The sequence below is a fragment of the Melanerpes formicivorus genome, unplaced genomic scaffold (assembly GCF_026170545.1).
Source record: "Melanerpes formicivorus ecotype bairdi unplaced genomic scaffold, bMelFor1.0.p_v2 SCAF_9, whole genome shotgun sequence".
In the NCBI taxonomy this organism is placed as follows: domain Eukaryota; kingdom Metazoa; phylum Chordata; class Aves; order Piciformes; family Picidae; genus Melanerpes; species Melanerpes formicivorus.
The window spans coordinates 25,300,494-25,320,228 of record NW_027142361.1 but is presented as its reverse complement, the minus strand read 5'-3'; the positions used below and the strand labels follow the sequence as shown (position 1 = coordinate 25,320,228).

At 45.9% G+C, this 19,735-nt stretch overlaps 1 protein-coding gene across 1 annotated transcript in view; it reads left to right on the top strand.

Moving 5' to 3' along the window:
- CRNKL1 (crooked neck pre-mRNA splicing factor 1) overlaps positions 1–19,365 on the top strand; it is a 44,203-nt gene extending 24,838 nt beyond the window's left edge. The window contains exons 10-14 of the mRNA XM_068143237.1: positions 10,320–10,400; positions 15,169–15,408; positions 16,572–16,673; positions 18,357–18,605; positions 19,105–19,365. Of these exons, the coding sequence (XP_067999338.1) occupies positions 10,320–10,400; positions 15,169–15,408; positions 16,572–16,673; positions 18,357–18,605; positions 19,105–19,272 (840 nt within the window). The 3' untranslated portion in view covers positions 19,273–19,365. The remainder of the gene's footprint in view (positions 1–10,319; positions 10,401–15,168; positions 15,409–16,571; positions 16,674–18,356; positions 18,606–19,104) is intronic.
- Positions 19,366–19,735: the final 370 nt, after the last annotated feature.

The following is a 19,735-nucleotide window of genomic DNA, read 5'->3' as shown; positions in this document are numbered from 1 at the left end:
TTTTCTCTATTCCCATAGCAGAGGAATGCAGGCCTCAGTTTGCTTTCACCTGGAGAGGAATCCAGTACACTTTCAACAGACTGCCAATGGGCTGGATCCACAGCTCAAGCATCTGTCATGCAGTGATCCACGATGCTCTGGAGAAAGGCGGTGCTCCAGAACACATCCAGTTCATTGATGATATCCTCGTCTGGGGTAAAACTGCTGAGGAAGTCTTCGAGAAAGGTAACAAAATCATTGACATTCTTCTGAATGCAGGTTTTGCCATCATGCGAGACAAGGTGAAAGGACCTACCACAGAGATTCAGTTTCTGGGAGTGCAGTGGCAGGATGGATGCCGACACATTCCAGTGGATGTGGTAAATAGAGTCTCCACCATGGCAAATCCCACAAACAAGCAGGAGACCCTATGTTTCTTGGGGATAGTGGGATTTTGGAGACTGCACATTCCTGGATACAGTCAGATTGTGAAACCTCTGTATGATGTGACTCGAAAGAGTAACAGTTTCCACTGGCATAAAGCAAGAGGTAGTTCAAGCGGTGGGTCTGGGACCTGTCCAAGATGGTCCAGACATTAAGAACATTTTGTACACGGCTGCAAGTGACTGTGGTCCAACCTGGTGCTTGTGGCAGAAAGCTCCAGGTGAGACACGTGGACAACCTCTTGGTTTCTGGAGTCGAGGTTACAGAGGTTCAGAGGCTAATTATACTCCAACAGAGAAAGAAATCTTAGCTGCCTATGAAGGAGTGAAAGCAGCTTCTGAAGTGATTGGAACTGAATCACAACTTCTCTTAGCTCCCAGATTGCCAGTTTTGAATTGGATGTTCAAAGGCAATTGTTCCACACCACATCATGCCACAGAGTCAACATGGTCGAAGTGGATGGCTCTGATAACACAGAGAGTTCGAATGGGAAATCTTGAAAGGCCTGGTCTAGTGGAGGTGATCTCAAGTTGGCCTGAAGGTACCAACTGTGCTAAACCTCCAGAGGAGAAAGTAACTCGTGCTGAGGAAGCTCCTCCTTACAATGACCTTTCTGATGATGAAAAGAAATATGCTTTGTTCACAGACGGTTCCTGTCATCTTGTTGGAAACAAGCGAAGGTGGAAGTCTGCAGTGTGGAGTCCAACACACCGAGTTGCAGAGGCGAAGGATGGAGAAGGAGAATCCAGTCAGTTTGCAGAGGTAAAAGCTGTCCAGCTAGCTCTCGACGTAGCTGAACGTGAGAGATGGCTGAAGCTTTATCTCTACACCGACTCATGGATGGTAGCCAATGCTCTATGGGGTTGGCTAAAGAACTGGAAGAAAAGTGGTTGGCAGAGGAAAGGAAAACCCATTTGGGCAGCCGACCTGTGGCAGGACATTGCTGATCGAGTCGAGAGAATTGCAGTGGAAGTGAGACACATCGATGCTCACATTCCTAAGAGCAAAGCTACTGAGGAACAGCAACACAACCATCAGGCAGATCTAGCTGCAAGAGTTTCTCAAGTAGACATGGACTCTAATCTTGATCTTGACTGGAAACACCGAGGTGAGATATTCTGAGCTCGGTGGGCTCATGATTCGTCAGGACATCAAGGCAGAGATGCAACATACCAATGGGCTCGTGACAGATCCATAGACATTTCCATGGATGCTATCACACAAGTCATCCATGACTGTGACATTTGTGCTGCTATTAAGGAGGCAAAACGACTTAAGCCCTTGTGGTATGGTGACTGGTAGTCCATGTATAAGCATGGTGAAGCTTGGCAGATTGACTACATCACTCTACCACGTTCTCGTTCTGGCAAGCAGTACGTGCTTACTATGGTAGAGACAAACACTGGATGGTTGGAAACTTATCCTGTTCCACATGCAACTGCACACAACACCATTCTCGGTCTGCAGAGACAAATCCTGTGGAGACACGGAACTCCAGAGAGGATTGAGTCAGACAACGGAACTCATTTCAAGAACAACCTTGTAAGGGGACTGGGCAAAAGAGCAAGGCATTGAGTGGATATTCCATATTCCTTACTATGCGCCAGCTTCAGGGAAGATTGAACGCTACAACGGTTTGTTGAAGACCACTCTTAAAGCCATGGGGGGTTGATCTTTGAAAAACTGGGAAAAACATTTAGCACAAGCAACCTGGCTGGTAAATAGTAGAGGCTCAGTGAACCAAGCTGGACCTGCACATTCGGATATGCTACAGAAAGTAGAAGGCGATAGAGTTCCTGTTGTTAGAGAAAAGAATCTGTTAAGTAAAACTGTTTGGGTATTTTCACCCTCAGGAGAGGCTAAACCTGTCCGAGGGGTGGTTTCAGCTGAAGGTCCAGGTAACACTTATTGGGTAATGCAAGAGAATGGTGAAATTCAGTGTAATCCACAAAGAAATTTAACTTTAGCTGAAAGAGTTTAATTTCAAACTGTTGTGCAGCTACATCGTGTCCAAAGGAAGCATCTATGAGGAATCTACGGTGCACGAACCCTGAGAACCCTGAGAGCCCTGAGTCAACTAAGAGACCCTGAGAATCCCTGTTTTCCTTTTCTTCGTTGGCGAAGAGATAAACTGTTTTCCATTTTTCTCATTTCCTGATTTTCTTGGACTTTTGAATCATCTACATCTGAGCATAGCCGGAATGGACTATGAACTTGTGACCATTTGAGGTTGTCCCCTTAAGAAAGGGAATATGGTGATTGGATGTTTGTAAACAAAAAGACGGATCTAAACTAATTTCATTGGTAGATTGGGAGAAAGCACCTTCTAAAGTGGGAGTGCACCAGAGTATCCTGGGCATTCCTGCACTTTTCTGGTCAGTCTGTCTTCCCCTCCTCCGGTGGCTTGCAGCTCGCTGCTTCTGGGCTTTCGGCCAGATTCGGCCTTGGGAAGAGATAAGAACTTTCTAACACGTAACGGTCTAACTGCTTCTAATTAATCACTGCTCTTTTTTTTCTCTTTTCTTTCTTTCTAACCCTCTCTGGGGAAAGGGGGAGCAGAGGTGGGGAACCCCCCTCAGCTTGTGGGGGGAACTCTCACTTCTGTGCTACTTTATTGTATATTTTTGTATATATTTTAAGTAATGTAAATTCTGTATATTCCCCTGCATATCCTATATTGCTTTGTAAATATACAGCACCCACTGCTTTGCTAATTCAGCTGTGAGGTTTTTTTTTCCTTTCACTTTTCAGGGGGGGGAGGCCTTTCCCTTCCACTCCTCAACAGAACTTTACTTACGAACTGTGAATATTGTCATGGATTGGTTGGACAGTATGAACAGCCAATGAAATTGTTTAGAAGGGATGGACTGTGACCGTTTGAGGCTGTGCCTTTGTGGTGGGTTTGGAAGGGGTAAGGCCAAGAAGCCTCTTCCCTCCCCCCGTGAAGTAAAAAGGGCCACAGTCCACCCCTTCTAAACAATTTCATTGGCTGTTTATACTGTCCATCCAATCCAAAACGATATTCACAGTTCGTGAGCAAAGTTCATAGTCCATTCCGGCTATGCTCAGATGTAGATGATTCAAAAGTCCAAGAAAATCAGAAAATGAGAAAAATGGAAAACAGTTCATCTATTCACCGACGAAGCGAAGAAAAGGGAAACAGGGATTCTCAGGGTCTCTTAGTTGACTCAGGGCTCTCAGGGATCTCAGGGTTCGTGCACCGTAGATTCCTCGTTGATTCTTCCTCTGGACGTGATGTAGCTGTACAGCAGTTCAAAATTAACCTCTTTCAGCTAAAGTTAAATTTCTTTGTGGAATACACTGAATTTCACCATTCTCTTGCATTACCCAATAAGTGTGACCCGGACCTTCAGCTGAAACCACCCCTCGGACAGGTTTAGCCTCTCCTGAGGGTGAAAATACTCAAACAGTTTTACCTAACAGATTCTTTTCTCTAACAACAGGGACTCTATCACCTTCTACTTTCCGTAGCAAATCTGAATGTGCAGGTCCAGCTCGGTTCTCTGAACCTCTACTATTTACCAGCCAGGTTGCTTGTGCTAAATGTTTTTCCCAGTTTTTGAAAGATCCACCTCCCATGGCTTTGAGAGTGGTCTTCAACAAACCATTGTAGCATTCAATCTTCCCTGAAGCTGGTGCATAGTAGGGAATATGGAATATCCACTCAATACCGTGCTCTTTTGCCCAGTTCTTTACAAGGTTGTTCTTGAAATGAGTTCCGTTGTCTGACTCAATCCTCTCTGGAGTTCCGTGTCTCCACAGGATTTGTCTCTCCAGAGCGGGAATGGTGTTGCGTGCAGTTGCATGTGGAACTGGATAAGTTTCCAACCATCCAGTGTTTGCCTCTACCATAGTAAGCACGTACTGCTTACCAGAACGAGAACGTGGTAGAGTGATGTAGTCAATCTGCCAAGCTTCACCATACTTGTACTTGGACCATCTGTCACCATACCACAAGGGCTTAAGTCGTTTTGCCTGCTTAATAGCAGCACAAATGTCACAGTCATGGATGACTTGAGTTATAGCATCCATGGAAATATCTATGGATCTGTCACGAGCCCATTGGTATGTTGCATCTCTGCCTTGATGTCCTGATGAATCGTGAGCCCACCGAGCTAAGAATATCTCACCTCGGTGTTTCCAGTCGAGATCAAGATTAGAGTCCATGTCTACTTGAGAAACTCTTGCAGCTAGATCTGCCTGATGGTTGTGTTGCTGTTCCTCAGTAGCTTTGCTCTTAGGAATGTGAGCATCGATGTGTCTCACTTTCACTGGAATTCTCTCGATTCGATCAGCAATGTCCTGCCACAGGTTGGCTGCCCAAATGGGTTTTCCTTTCCTCTGCCAACCACTCTTCTTCCAGTTCTTTAGCCAACCCCATAGAGCATTGGCTACCATCCATGAGTCGGTGTAGAGATAAAGCTTTGGCCATCTCTCACGTTCAGCCACATCGAGAGCTAGCTGGACAGCTTTTACCTCTGCGAACTGACTGGATTCTCCTTCTCCATCCTTTGCCTCTGCAACTCGGCGTGTTGGACTCCACACTGCAGACTTCCACCTTCGCTTTTTCCAACAAGACGACAGGAACTGTCTGTGAACAAAGCATATTTCTTTTCATCATCAGAAAGGTCATTGTAAGGAGGAGCTTCCTCAGCACGAGTTACTTTCTCCTCTGGAGGTTTGGCACAGTTGATACCTTCAGGCCAACTTGACATCACCTCCACTAGACCAGGTCTTTCAAGATTTCCCATTCGAGCTCTCTGTGTTATCAGAGCCATCCACTTAGACCATGTTGAGTCTGTGGCATGATGTGGTGTGGAGCCTTTGCCTTTGAACATCCAATTCAAAACTGGTAATCTGGGAGCTAAGAGAAGTTGTGATTCAGTTCCAATTACTTCAGAAGATGCTTTCACTCCTTCATAGGCAGCTAAGATTTCTTTCTCTGTTGGAGTATAATTAGCCTCTGAACCTCTGTAACCTCGACTCCAGAAACCAAGAGGTCGTCCACGTGTCTCACCTGGAGCTTTTTGCCACAAGCACCAGGTTGGACCATTGTCACTTGCAGCCGTGTACAAAATGTTCTTAATGTCTGGACCATCTCGGACAGGTCCCAGACCCATTGCTTGGATCACCTCTTGCTTTATCTGGTCAAAGGCTGCTTGTTGTTCAGGTCCCCAGTGGAAATGGTTTCTCTTTCGAGTCACATCATACAGAGGTTTCACAATCTGACTGTATCCAGGAATGTGCAGTCTCCAAAATCCCACTATCCCCAAGAAACGTAGGGTCTCTTGCTTGTTTGTGGGACTTGCCATGGTAGAGACTCTATTTACCACATCCACTGGAATGTGTCGGCGTCCATCCTGCCACCGCACTCCCAGAAACTGAATCTCTGTGGTAGGTCCTTTTACCTTGTCTCGCTTGATGGCAAAACCTGCATTCAGAAGAATGTCAATGATTTTGTTACCTTTCTCGAAGACTTCCTCAGCAGTTTTACCCCAGACGATGATATCATCGATGAACTGGATGTGTTCTGGAGCACCTCCTTTCTCCAGAGCATCGTGGATCACTGCATGACAGATGCTTGAGCTGTGGATCCAGCCCATTGGCAGTCTGTTGAAAGTGTACTGGATTCCTCTCCAGGTGAAAGCAAACTGAGGCCTGCATTCCTCTGCTATGGGAATAGAGAAAAATGCATTAGCAATGTCTATGGTAGCACACCATTTGGCCTCTTTGGATTCCAGCTCATACTGGAGTTCCATCATGTCTGGTAGTGCTGCACTCATAGGTGGTGTCACTTCATTCAGGGCTCGGTAGTCTACCGTCAGACGCCAGTCTCCATTCTGCTTCCGCACAGGCCACACTGGACTGTTGAAAGGTGAATGAGTTTTGCTGACGACTTTCTGACTTTCCAACTGACGAATCAGATTCTGAATGGGCAACAAAGAGTCACGGTTGGTTCTGTATTGTCTGTGATGCACAGTCTGAGAAGCAACCGGCAATTTAATGTCCTGTATCTTATGTTGTTCCACAACTGCGGATTCATCAGAAAGTTCAGGTCTGGCAGACAGCTTCAATTTTTGTCCATCAATTTCTATTGAAGCTACTCCAAAAGCCCATTTGTAACCTCTAGGGTCTTTGAAACGTCCTTCTCTCAGAAAATCAATTCCCAAAATACAAGGTGCATCCGGTCCGGTCACAACTGTATGCTTCCTCCATTGTTTACCAGTTAAACTTACTTAACTCTTGAGATCCACCAGTGACTCCCAGAATAGTTATAGACTCTGATCCCTGATAATTTGATGGTATTATGGTGCACTGAGCTCCTGTGTCAACCAAGGCCCTGTACTTCTGAAATTGTGAAGTGCCAGGCCACTGGATGTACATATCCCAATAGATTCTATTATCTCTGTTATCCCTCTCCTCCCCCTTGGCGGGAGGCAGGGCACCCCTAGTTATGGGGAACATGCGCACATGTGCATTGCACATATTGTGCAGGGTTGTAACTTTGCATGTTATAACTGGAGCCACTGTTGGTGCCATAAGAGTCGTTCTGGGGAACTGTGGAAGTAACAGCTACCCTTCTGGTATTGCTACCTTGGGTTCTGCCACTTTGCAATTCCCTCAGTCTCCTGAAAAGATTAGAAGTTGGTTGGCCATCCCAGCGGTTCATGTTCTCACCAAACTGATCACGCAGAGTTATCCAAATAGTTCTACGTGATTGCCTTGGTGGTCTGTTTTGGAACGACCTGTTTTGGAATGACCTCCTTGGAGGACGTGTATTCCTCACAGATGAAACTTGTATCCATCTGGAGGGAGAATTGAAATTATCCCTTTGTGCCAATTGGGATATGGAATTTCTAAATTCATCTTTTAACTCTCTCATGCAATTCTCCATTTTTCCAGATAGAGTTTCAATGGCTGAAATCAAAGAACCACGTGTCATGCTATCCTCCAATTGTCTCATTTGATCACTGAATTGGCCAACCGTAGGAGAAGTTCCACCATAACTTCTTGACACAATTCTGCTTGCCAGAATGTTTGCATAATTAGAAGGAGCAAGTTTGATGATCTTTTTAGCAAGACCAATACCACAGGAATGTCATCAGGATTCAGAGTTTCATGTTCACCATAGAGTAGCTCTCTAACAGCAAATTCTCTCAAGCGCTTAATTCCCTCATCTATGGTAGTCCAGGGTTTAGGATTCCAGGGAAGATCATCTCGGGAAGGGTATCTCAGGGCAACCGCTATTAAAAGGCGTATCCACAGATTAACCTTACCGAGAGCTTCGCCTAGATGTCTATCTATTCCATTGTCCCTTGAGAGAGTTCCTAACTGAGCTGCTGACTTGTCTCCAACTGTTAGAGCTGAAGCACCTGTATCATAACACCTGCTAAGCCAAGCTAGAACTGGCTCCTTATCTGCCCTGGTGAAATCTTTACGGACATTTCGCAATTCCTCCCGGGGCGAAGAACAGTCCGTAATATCATCTTCATCTTCATCTCCCTGAATTCTTTACCCATAAAATCCTGCTGTCATTCTCCTAAGGATCTCTTTAAGCTGAGAGCCACCTTTGCCAGCTGCCTTCCTAACTTCATCTCTATCCTGCTTTGATCTCACTAGGTTAGCTAGATCTTTAAAACAAACCTTCTCTTCCTCCTGAGCAGGATCTTTTAGAGTAGAGGGCCCCTCACCAGGATCAGGCTCCTCCTATTCTCCTCCATCTTTGGCCTTTCCACCTCTAGTCTTTAAAGGAGCCACCTTAACTGGAGCTGTGTTTGAATTTACAGCCACCTTAATGGAAGCTGACAGGTCCTGAGATAAATCAGCTGCTGGGGCAGTGACTTCCGGTCCCACCGAGGGAGTGGGTGGAAGTGACGTTGCTCCATTACTGGCCGACGGAGAAGAAGAAGAAGGAGAAGGAGTGGGAGAAGGAGTAGGTGCCATGTTGATACCAGCCGATGCCCTTGGCTGCTTGCCAGAATCAGCAAAGTCATTTAGAGCTGCCTTACCAATTAACTTTTTAGCCTTCTTTTTGACTGACACAGGTTCTCCACAGTCCTCGTCACTAGATGACTCTGGGACTGATCCAGAGCCACGGCGTTTTCTTTTTGATCTAGTTTTAATAACAAAACAAGCTCTGGACACCTTTCTCTCTCGACGCCAGGAATACAGAGAATACACATTAGTTATCACCAGCAGCAGAATTATACACATGAAATAAATCACCTTTGGATCCCAGGCATCACCTAAATTTACTGTCTCCTCAGGTGGAATCTTAAAACCCTTTATCTCAATTGGGAGAGTGGTGGATGTAACATTCCTGTATCTCACTGGCCATAACAAATTAATACATTTTCCATACCATAATTTAACTCTATACATAACCCACATATAAATTGTCCGCACCAAATATTTACCCAGGTAATCCAAAATCAAACCCAAACAATACCTGTAAACCAGAGCCCCAAAAATTGAAAAGAATTATCGCTCCACAAACCACAATACCTTCATGTTTGCTAATTCAGCTAGAAAAACACTAAATCAATCAAATAATAAATTGAACTAATTATCTGCCCCACGTTGGGCGCCAATAAAAAAAATGTGGTGGGTTTGGAAGGGGTAAGGCCAAGAAGCCTCTTCCCTCCCCCCTGTGACGTAAAAAGGGAAAAAAAATTGAAGGGAAAGGAAAAAAAACTCAGAAGCTGAATTAGCAAAGCAGTGGAGCTATATTTACAAAGCAATGTAGGGTTTGCAGGGGAATATTTACAAATTTACAGTATCTACAATATATACAAAGATATACAACAGAGTAACACAGAAATGAGAGTGACCCCCCTCAAGGCAGAGGGGGTTCCCCACCTCCGCTCTCCCCTCTCTCCCCCCCCTTTTCCCAGAGTGGGATAGAAAGAGAGAGAAAAGAGAGGAAAAAAAATGTTAGAAGCAGTTTGTGTTAATTGGAAAGGAGTTAATATACAGGCCTGGTATCTTGTTTTCAAGGCTGAGGCCTTGGCAGAAAGCCCAGCACAGAGAGCTGCAGCACGAAGAAGAGGCGGAAGCAAGACTGAAGATAGGGTGCTGGAAAAACCCAGTATAGTCCCAGTTCAGAAGGTGCTTCCTCCCACTTCACCAATGAAATTAGTTTAGACTATTCCTTCTGTTTACCAACTTCCGTCCACCATATTCCCTTTCTTAAGGGGGCAACGTCAACCGGCCACAGCCTTTAAGAAAGGGACGCTATGGCTGAATGTTTTGTAAACAAAAGCCAGGTCTAAACGAATTTCATTGGTAGATTGGTAGAATGCAACTTTAAATTTTGAGTGTCGCTGAGATTTTCTTCACTTCGCTCTTCCCTCCCTTTCCAGCTTGTCCGCTTCTAGGCTCTCTGCCAGACTGACCTTGGACAGATAAGCGTGGCCTACTAAAACTTTGCTCTAATTTATGACTGCTTTTAATTAACAACTGCTCCTTTCCTCTCTTTCTAACCCTCTCTGAGGAAAAAGTGGAGAGAAGGGGGTACAGGGGGGGAACCCTCCTCCAGAAAGGGGGGGAATTTCGTTCCTGTATTTCTTTGCTGTATATTTCTGTGTATATATTGTAAATACTGTAAATTGTGTATATATACCCTGCATTCCCTAAAACTGCTTGTAAATATAGCATTCCTTTTGCTCCTCCGGCTGTGGCTAGCTGTGGTTATTTTTTTTCCTTCACTTTGTGGGGGGGGGGAGAAGGTTGGGCCTTCCTCTCAAACCCACGACAGTTGCTGTGGCAATGATAGCTTGTGTAAACAGAGTAATTGTTATATTCTTTTAAGCACCACAAACTGTATTATTCAGTAAACCCCCGCCTAAGCTCCACATTGTTCTTTTTTCTTCTAGTTTACCTTTGCCAAGATCTGGCTGCTGTATGCCCAGTTTGAAATACGCCAGAAAAATCTCCTACTTGCCAGGAGAGCTTTGGTAAGCTTTGGTTAATTCCATAATTGATTTTGCTAGCCAATAGTAATGAGGGAATGACATTAAAATATCTTAAATTGTCCTTTATGAATGGCTGGTTTAATCCACTTATAGCATCCAAGGTGTCTGCAAGGACCAGTATTTACTGTCATGTATGATTTAAAAAGAAGCAGAGCTTGATAATAATGAATTAGCCAGGGGCAGAAAGGAATTGCAGCTCTTGTGTTTCTGCTGACAACACACCTCTGAATGCAGGAGGACCCAAATCAGCTTAGTGCACTGGGGAATTTTTGTCTGCTGCTGATTTCTTTAAGAGATACTTATTCTAACAATAGCATTTTCAAGAAACACTTTCAATAAATGGGAGGTTTTAACTCTCAGAAATTGGGACCTGCTGAATAGAGGGTTTGAATCCCAGCTACCAAGCTGCTGATAGAAGCAATCACAGGGACTTTGGGCAGGCTCAAGAGCTTCTGTGCAAATTCCCTCTTTGAATGTCAGCATGTCAGAGAACAATGGAGTACATTTGGGCAGCAAAGCCTTTTGAAATGAAAAACTGTCTTCCCCTTCAGTTCAGACACTCTGAATAAGCTCAGTGATAGCATTTAGGAATTTGGGGAGAAGGCTGATGTTGGTAACAGTCAAGGTGGCTTGCTTTAAAGAGGAAACTGATGGGGTCTCCAACAAGGTCCCAGCACAGCAGTGATCAAAGCATAAATGTGAGTGGCCTGTAGATGACACTGGACCAAATCTCTCCCCAGTGTGCTAGTAAAGCTTTGTCTCTTGAGCTGGACTTTGCCTGCAGCCAGATAAAAGTGAAATACTAAGTTTCCTCAGTTTCTTTTTAGTCTTCTCTTCTGGTTTTGGTTTGTTTTGTTTTCCATGCCTCCCCCTTTTTCTTATGTTGGAAAGCAAATTGGTCTGCTGCAGCCACGATACCTGTATGGGCTGGCTCCAGATTGGGCAAGCTGTTCTTTTGCAATGAATTGACTTTGAAGCACCTCTTTGATAAGAAAGCTTGCTGCTAACCTGAGGAGAACATCCCACACTGTCCCCATGCAGAAGAGAAGGTCCAGCTCCTGATGCTGAAGCTCTCCTCAGCGTGGAGGCAGCACCATGCTCTGCCTTACTTTCACTGGCTGCAGATGGCGTGTGAATTCTTTGTTTTCCCTGAGCCTGAGAGATGCTGGGACTTGGAGATCAGCTGGAGCCTAGGCTGCCTGAGAAAACAGGGGCAGGTGGGGAAGAACTCAGCATATTTTGAAATAGAAAAGGCATATTTTGAAATAGAAATAGAGCTGGGGGGCCACAGTGGTGACCAAAGTGATAATCCCAAGGGGTGGTTCCCTCCAGTTTAAGTAAGTGCCAAGATAATCAATATGCAGGAAAGATCTGCAGGAGAATTATAGTAAGGGAATTTGATCTCAAATTACTTAGTACTCATTAGCTTGAGGGAACAGAGCCTGCAGTGCTTCATTAAGAATAGCTGCCTACAGAAGTGGCTCAGAGTGAAGCTCACTGTGTGCTTGTCTCAGATATGCTCCAGCTTAACTCTTACTTGGAAAGATTCCCAAATTTAGAATCAGAAGCCACTGTGGCTCAGGACAGACAGTTTTGTTCAGATGCTGAAGCATATAAAAAGGAAATACTTTTACAGAACATTATTCTCCATCTAGCTCTTACCATAAGGCAGCAGGCAGTGAGTGTGGACAATTCTCTGTGCAGTGATGAATAGCAGTGGTGGTCCAGGAGACAGCTGCTCTAGATAGAATTTGTTTTATGAGATACTTGAGAACTGCTTTTCTAGAAGACTGGTGCAGACTGGTACTGTGCTTTCTGCAAGTTTTGATGCAAGATGAAGTATTCATTTGATGAGCCAGGGTGAGTTTCGACTTGTACTTCATAGGGAATCCATGTTACATAGAAGCTGACAGATTCACAGATTGCATTGGGTTGGAAGGGACCCTCAGAGGTCTGGGGACGACGGAGATTGGAATCAATACGGTTGATCAATATGATCTAGTATTGTTCCTTTATTGCTTCATCATTGTTCCATTATAAAGCAAGCATAGTGCAAAGCAGACAGTAGAGCTGACAGGCTAGTAAGGAGTGCGCAGAAGAAGTGCGTATTAAGAAAAACTTTACAACTTATATAAGCTCGGGGGGCATTGCTGGCATGGCTTCATTGGCCCCTCACGAGTGACCACACACTGTACTACTGTGGATTATTGGTTAACACGCGGGATTGTTGATATACGTGTGTGTCCTGTCATTCCAAGATAACTCTCTATGTTTATGGCTACCAGTGCCCTGCTTTGGTTACACAGTGCAGGCACAGCACTGTTCTGCTATACTGCTAGCCACTTCCGCACTCATGCTGGGCACAGCCTACCATCATGTCAGGCTCTAGGCCTACACTGCCAGATTGCTCACACTGCCTGTCACAACCACTACCACACAAAGGTCATCTTGTCCAACTGCCTTGCAGTCAGCAGGGATACTTCCAACTGCATAAGCCTGCCTAGGGACACATCAAGTCTGATCTTGAAGGTCTTCAGGGACAGGGCCTCAAACACATCCCTGGGCAACCTATTTCAGTATTTTACCACTCTGATTGGAAAGAGTAAAGTGTAAGGAGTTAGAAGGCTTTCTGCCTTCAGAGTTTTTGTTAATGTTGATGGGTGCATGTTTTGCAAACAGTGGCTGGGCTTCCTACTGTCCTGAAAGCTGCTTCAAAAATGAATTTTAGTTCTGTGGTGGGTTGAAATATCCCCCTCAACATTAACTTCACCAGACCAGCTCAGTTGGAAGCAAATGAAAGCTGTATTTACAGGCAAAACTACAATCTACAATGGAATGAACTGGATATGTACAAAATATACAGGATTTACAATATTTGCAGATATTTACAATTAACAAACAACATGAGAACCCCCCTGGTCAAGAAGCAAGGGGCTTTGTTTTACTCTTCAGGAGTAGAGTGGTTGAGAGCAGCCAGGCAGAAAGGGACCTGGGGGTGCTGGTTGACAGCAGCTGAACAGGAGCCAGCAGTGTGCCCAGGTGGCCAAGAAGGCCAATGGCATCCTGGCCTGCATCAGGAAGAATGTGGCCAGCAGGAGCAGGGAAGTCATTGTGCCCTGTGCTCAGCACTGGTTAGGCCACACCTTGAGTACTGTGTCGAGTTCTGGGCTCCTCAGGTTAGGAAAGATGTTGAGATGCTGGAATGTGTCCAGAGAAGGGCAACAAAGCTGGGGAGGGGTCTGGAGCACAGCCCTGTGAGGAGGGGCTGAGGGAGCTGGGGTTGCTTAGCCTGGAGAAGAGGAGGCTCAGGGGAGACCTTCTTGCTCTCTCCAACTACCTGAAGGGAGGTTGTAGCCAGGTGGGGGTTGGATTCTTCTCCCAGGCATCCAGCACCAGAACAAGAGGACACAGTCTCAAGCTGTGCAAGGGGAGGTTTAGGCTGAAGGTGAGGAGAAAGTTCTTCCCAGCAAGAGAGATTGGCCATTGGGATGTGCTGGCCAGGGAGGTGGTGGAGTCCCCATCCCTGGAGGTGTTCAAGAGGGGATTGGATGTGGCACTTGGAGCCATGGTTTAGTTGTCAGGAGGTGTTGGGTGACAGGTTGGACTTGATGATCTGTGAGGTCTTTTCTAACCTTATTGATTCTGTGATTCTGTGAAGACCAGGGAAACTGTCTCTCTGCCCCCACAGCCCCTGTCCAAAAAGAGAAAAAGGAGCAGAGAAAAGTAGCTGTTAACCAAAACAATGCAGCCAAGGTCAAGCAGAAGCAGATTAGTATCCCTCTAGAGCAATGAAGCGAGAAGAGAAGCCCCCAGATTGTTTTGCTAAAACCAGAGGTAGAAATCTCTCCAATGCAATAGGTTAGAATTATCTTTATTTCCCTTGTCATGCCCAATAGTGATTTATTGACATTTTTTCTACTTTTCTGCTCAAGATCTGTGAAAAATTTTAAAAGCATATTGAGACACTTGGTTAGGCCACACCTTGAGTCCTGTGTCCAGTTCTGGGCCCCTCAGTTTAAGAAGGATATTGAGACACTTGAACACATCCAGAGAAGGGCAACGAGGCTGGGGAGAGGTCTTGAGCACAGCCCTGTGAGGAGAGGCTGAGGGAGCTGGGGTTGCTTAGCCTGGAGAAGAGGAGGTTCAGGGGAGACCTTATTGCTGTCTACAGCTACCTGAAGGGAGGTTGTAGCCAGGTGGGGGTTGGTCTCTTCTCCCAGGCAACCAGCACCAGAACAAGAGGACACAGTCTCAAGCTGTGCAAGGGGAAGTTTAGGCTGGAGGTGAGGAGAAAGTTCTTCCCAGAAAGAGTAATTGGCCATTGGAATGTGCTGCCCAGGGAGGTGGTGGAGTCCCATCCCTGGAGGTGTTCAAAAATGGATTGGACGTGGCACTTGAAGCCGTGGGTTAGTTAGTCATGAGGTTTTGGGTCACAGGTTGGACTTGATGATCTCTGAGGTCTTTTCCAACCTTATTAATTCTATGATTCTAAGTTCAAATACTGGTGGAGCAAAACAGATGCTCAGGGGCACTCGGTGCCATGGTTTAGTAGTCATGAGGTGTTGGGTGACAGGTTGGACTAGATGATCTCTGAGGTCTTTTCCAACCTTTTTGATTCTATGATTGATTCTATGAAATCAAGTGGGATTATTTTTTTTCTTTTCTTGCAAGATTTTTGAGTGGCTTTGTTTGTTTGTTTGTTTGTTTGTTTTGGGGGTTGTTGTTTCCACTTCGTGTGTGTGCTTAACAGGGGACATCCATAGGTAAATGCCCAAAAAACAAACTGTTCAAAGGCTACATCGAGCTGGAGCTGCAGCTGCGAGAGTTTGATCGCTGTCGAAAGTTGTATGAGAAATTCCTGGAGTTTGCTCCGGAGAACTGCACCTCCTGGATTAAATTTGCTGAGCTGGAGACCATCCTGGGTGACATCGACAGAGCCCGTGCCATCTACGAGCTGGCCATCGGCCAGCCCCGCCTAGACATGCCAGAGGTAAGGGGGTGGCTGAACTTTGCAGCTGGCACAACTTGAAGGTATTTATTGCACAGCCTGGCTAATTAAAATGTAAATAATCTAGCAGCTCGAGCAGAACTGCTTACAGCGGGGGCTTAGTCCGTGTATCATTAATTTAGCATCTGTTTCTTGGCAGGATACACAGGACTATAAAAGCCGTGATAAAACAGAGAGGGAGGAACATGCTCACAGGAGCAGGCTAAATGGATTATCTGCACAAGATTTTATATTGCTTAGTCTTAATCCTAGTTTATGGTCAATAAATACTCTGATCTCTCAACCTTTTTTTTCTTCTTTCACAGCAATTTCACATTTCTCTGTGAGAAGGCTGAGGGGGGGAACTTTCTCAGTGCTTATAAATACTTGAATGCTGGGTGTTGGGGGGGCTATCTTTTGTCAGTGGCACTCAGTTGACAGGGCAAGAGTTGATGAGCACAAACTTGAACATAGGAAGTTCTGTCTGAATGTGAGGAGGAGCTTCTTGAGGGTATTAGAGCACTGGAACAGACTACCCAGAGATAGTAGAGTCTCCACTTCTGGAGTCACACTTCTGGAGAGAGCTAGGGTTGCTTAGCCTGGAGAAGAGGAGGCTCAGGGGAGACCTTATTGCTGTCTATAGCTACCTGAAGGGAGGTTGTAGCCAGGTGGGGGTTGATCTCTTCTCCCAGGCAGCTAGCACCAGAACAAGAGGACACAGTCTCAAGCTGTGCCAGGGGAGGTTTAGGCTGGATGTTGGGAAGAAATTCTTCCCAGAAAGAGAGATTGGCCATTGGAATGTGCTGCCCAGGGAGGTGATGGAGTCACCATCACTGGAGGTGTTTAGGAGGAGACTGGATGAGGTGCTTGGTGCCATGGTTTAGCTGATTGCATGGTGTTGGGTGATAGGTTGGACTTGATGATCGCGAAGGTCTTTTCCAATCTGGTCTGGTCTAGTCTAGTCTATACCATACCATACCTGGACATCATCCAATGCAACCTGCTCTAGGGTGAACCTGCTTTGCCGTGGGGGTAGGACTGGATGATCTCCAAAGGTCCCTTCCAACTCCACTGACACTGAGTGAGAGTGAGTGATTCTCCTCCACTTTTTATTTTCATTCTCTTGCTATGCTGTGAGTGTAAGGAGAGACTTCTTCTTTTTGCAGGTTCTTTGGAAATCCTACATTGACTTTGAAATTGAGCAAGAGGAGTATGAGAAAACAAGAAATCTGTACCGCAGATTGCTGCAGAGGACACAGCATGTCAAGGTCTGTATTGGGTTACCCACTGAGTGGTCCTACAAGGAGGCACATGGAAAGGACAAGGGGTGATGGAGACAGCTTACTCCTGGAGAGATACATGACAAATTCTGCCTAGCTCAGGGAATAACATCATGGTTTAAAAGTGTGTCAGGGAAGTGGGCTATGAGAGAAGGGCTGCCTTCTGGCTAGTAGTTCTATGCACCATGGTTTCCAGGCCAGTCCCTGAGCCCTGATGAGGCTTCAGCTAGAATATTGTGCCCAGTTCTGGGCACTTCAGTTCAAGAAGGACCTCAGGGAACTGCTTGAAAGAGCCCAGCACAGAGTCACAAGGATGATTAAGTGAGTGGAACATCTCCCTGCTGAGGAAAGGCTGAGGGAGCTGGGGCTCTTTAGCTTGGAGGAGCCTGAGGGGTGACCTCATTAATGTTTACAAAGATGTGAGGGGCAGTGTTGGGAGAAGAGAGTCAGGTTCTGCTCAGTGATGTCCAAGGATAGGACAAGAGGCAACAGGTGCAAGCTGGAGCAGAGGAGGTTCCATGTGAACAGAGGGAGAAACTTTCACTGTGAGGGTGATAGAGCCCTGGAACAGGCTGCTTAGAGAGGTTGTGGAGTTTCCTTCTCTAGTGACATTCAGAACCCACCTGGATGCATTCCTGTGTGACCTGCTGTAGGTGATCCTGCTGTAGAGTAGGGGGATGGACTGGATGATCTTTCAAGGTCCCTTCCAACCCTGAACATTCTGTGATTCCCATTGGAATCCAGAAGAAAATGTTTCACCATGAGAACAAGATTGGAATTGTTTCCCAAGGGAAGCAGTGGATTCACCTGCATTGGACAGTTCAAGACTCAGCTTGCCAGGGTGCTGGACCAGCTCATTTCAACTACACTATCACCTAGAAAGGTTGGACCACATGATCCTCGGGATCCTTTCTGACCTGGCCTTCTGTAACACAGAACTGGTCTGGAATCCTGTGGATGGAAACCTCTGACTGCTTGGGTGTCTGGCTTTTTCCAGTCATCAGAGAACCTAAGTTTTATCCTGTGCCATGAAGAGGGGAAAGACATTTCTGAATCACACATGACAGCAGCCATATATTACATGGATCAAGGCTTTGCAGAGGGTTTCCAAGCAGCTGAGTGGCTTTGGAATTTTAGTTGCAAAAATATTGCAAGGAAAAAGTAGTTGTGATTTATTTTAAAATTTTCCCCCCAGTGTGGCTTGCTGCTGTTGCTTGACTAAATGCTGATGGATTTGTCATGACCCAAAGCAGCTGCAAGAAATTGGTCAGCACGGCTTACATAAATGTTCTGTTTGACCAAAGGGTAGCAAACCTCACCTGTGTGAAATGAACATAGCTTCCTAGAATGGGTTGGGTTGGAAGGGATCTTAAAAATCATCCAGTTCCAACCCCCCTGCCATGGGCCAGGGACACCTTCCACTAGCCCAGGTTGCTCAAGGCCTCATCCAGCCTGGCTTTAAACACCTCCAGGGAGGGGACATCCACAACCTCCCTGGGCAGCCTGTTCCAGTGCCTCACCAGCAACATGAATCCCTGCTTATGAAAAAGTACTTCAGAGTGGCACGGACATTTGCTTTTTTGGCTGCTTTGGGTGTTTTTTAAACTGTGACTTATGTATCAGATGTCAGAGTGGAGGTTTGAGCCTGCCTTTGGTTTGCTTTCACCACAGGTATGGATGAGCTTTGCACAGTTTGAGCTGTCTGCAGGAAGGGAGGAGAGTTTGTCAAGATGCCGGCAAATTTATGAAGAGGCCAACAAGGCAATGCGAAACTGCGAGGAGAAGGAGGAGAGGGTGATGCTTCTGGAATCCTGGAGAAGCTTTGAAGAGGAGTTTGGAACTGAGACCACTAAAGAGAGAATAGATAAACTTATGCCTGAAAAGATAAAGAAGAGGAGGAAACTGCAGGCTGAAGATGGGGTAAGAGTTATGCAAGTAGTCACTTGGAATCCTTGGTGGCTATATGCTGGGGTCTGGCACTTGGAACAAACTCGACTATGGTGGGTGCTGGAACTCCAGTTTGACTGCAGTAACTGGAGAAAAGCATGGGCCAGCAACAAGAGCTCCCTGCTCTTCAGCAGTTCAGGGTGAAACACCCCTGCCAAATGCTCAACCTGCCTTTGCTTTGAACTCCTCCCACAGACAAACCAAAACAGTTTTGGGTAGTCCTGTGCAGGCAGTGTGTTTCTTCCCTTTATTTGAGAAACTGTAGCCAGGCTGTTGATCAGCTCTGCCTGCTCGCTGGGCACAGCAGGGCTTCTGCCTTGCACCCATTCAGCCCCTTGGTTTCAGCTCCTGCAGGTGGTGTAACAAACACCAATTTGAATTCTGTCTCCCTGGTACTCTTACTAGAAGCATCTTCTAACAGCTGACACAGACATGCAAATTAACTTGCTTTGTGGTGTTGCTTTTTCCATAGTCTGATGCTGGCTGGGAGGAATACTATGATTATATTTTTCCAGAAGACACTGCCAATCAGCCTAACCTCAAACTGCTGGCCATGGCTAAACTCTGGAAGAAACAGCAGCAGGAGAGCGAAGCTGCTGAGGTGGATCCAGACAAAGACATTGATGAAAGCCAGTCTTAACCCATTGCCTTTCCCTGCCCCTTCTCTTGGGTACTGTACAGTATTTTCATTGGTGACAAATAAATGGATTTGAAGAGTTTTACTATTACTGACTGGAGACACATTTTGTTTGGGAAAATGTGGTGAAGGCACATTATGCCCAGATACTGAATCTTGTCCCAGCATGTGGACAAGTTCCCCCTCCTCCAGGAGGAAGACAAAAGCCAAGGCATTAGCCAGGCTTGCACGCACGCAGCGCATGCAGTGCTCGTGCTGACACCAAGTATGGGCATAATTCTTGCTTCATGCTTTCTATAGGCTGAAGCCAGTTGTTTATGAGAGTGCCCGTTGGTCAAGCCCAGCCTCGAGGAATCTATAAGTATCACCCCAGTTGGTAAACAAGTTGCCCCCCTCATTCGCTTTGTCTCTGTGGTTGCTCGAGAGAGTAACTCTCGAGCTGCAGCCTTTGCCATTGAGCTTATTG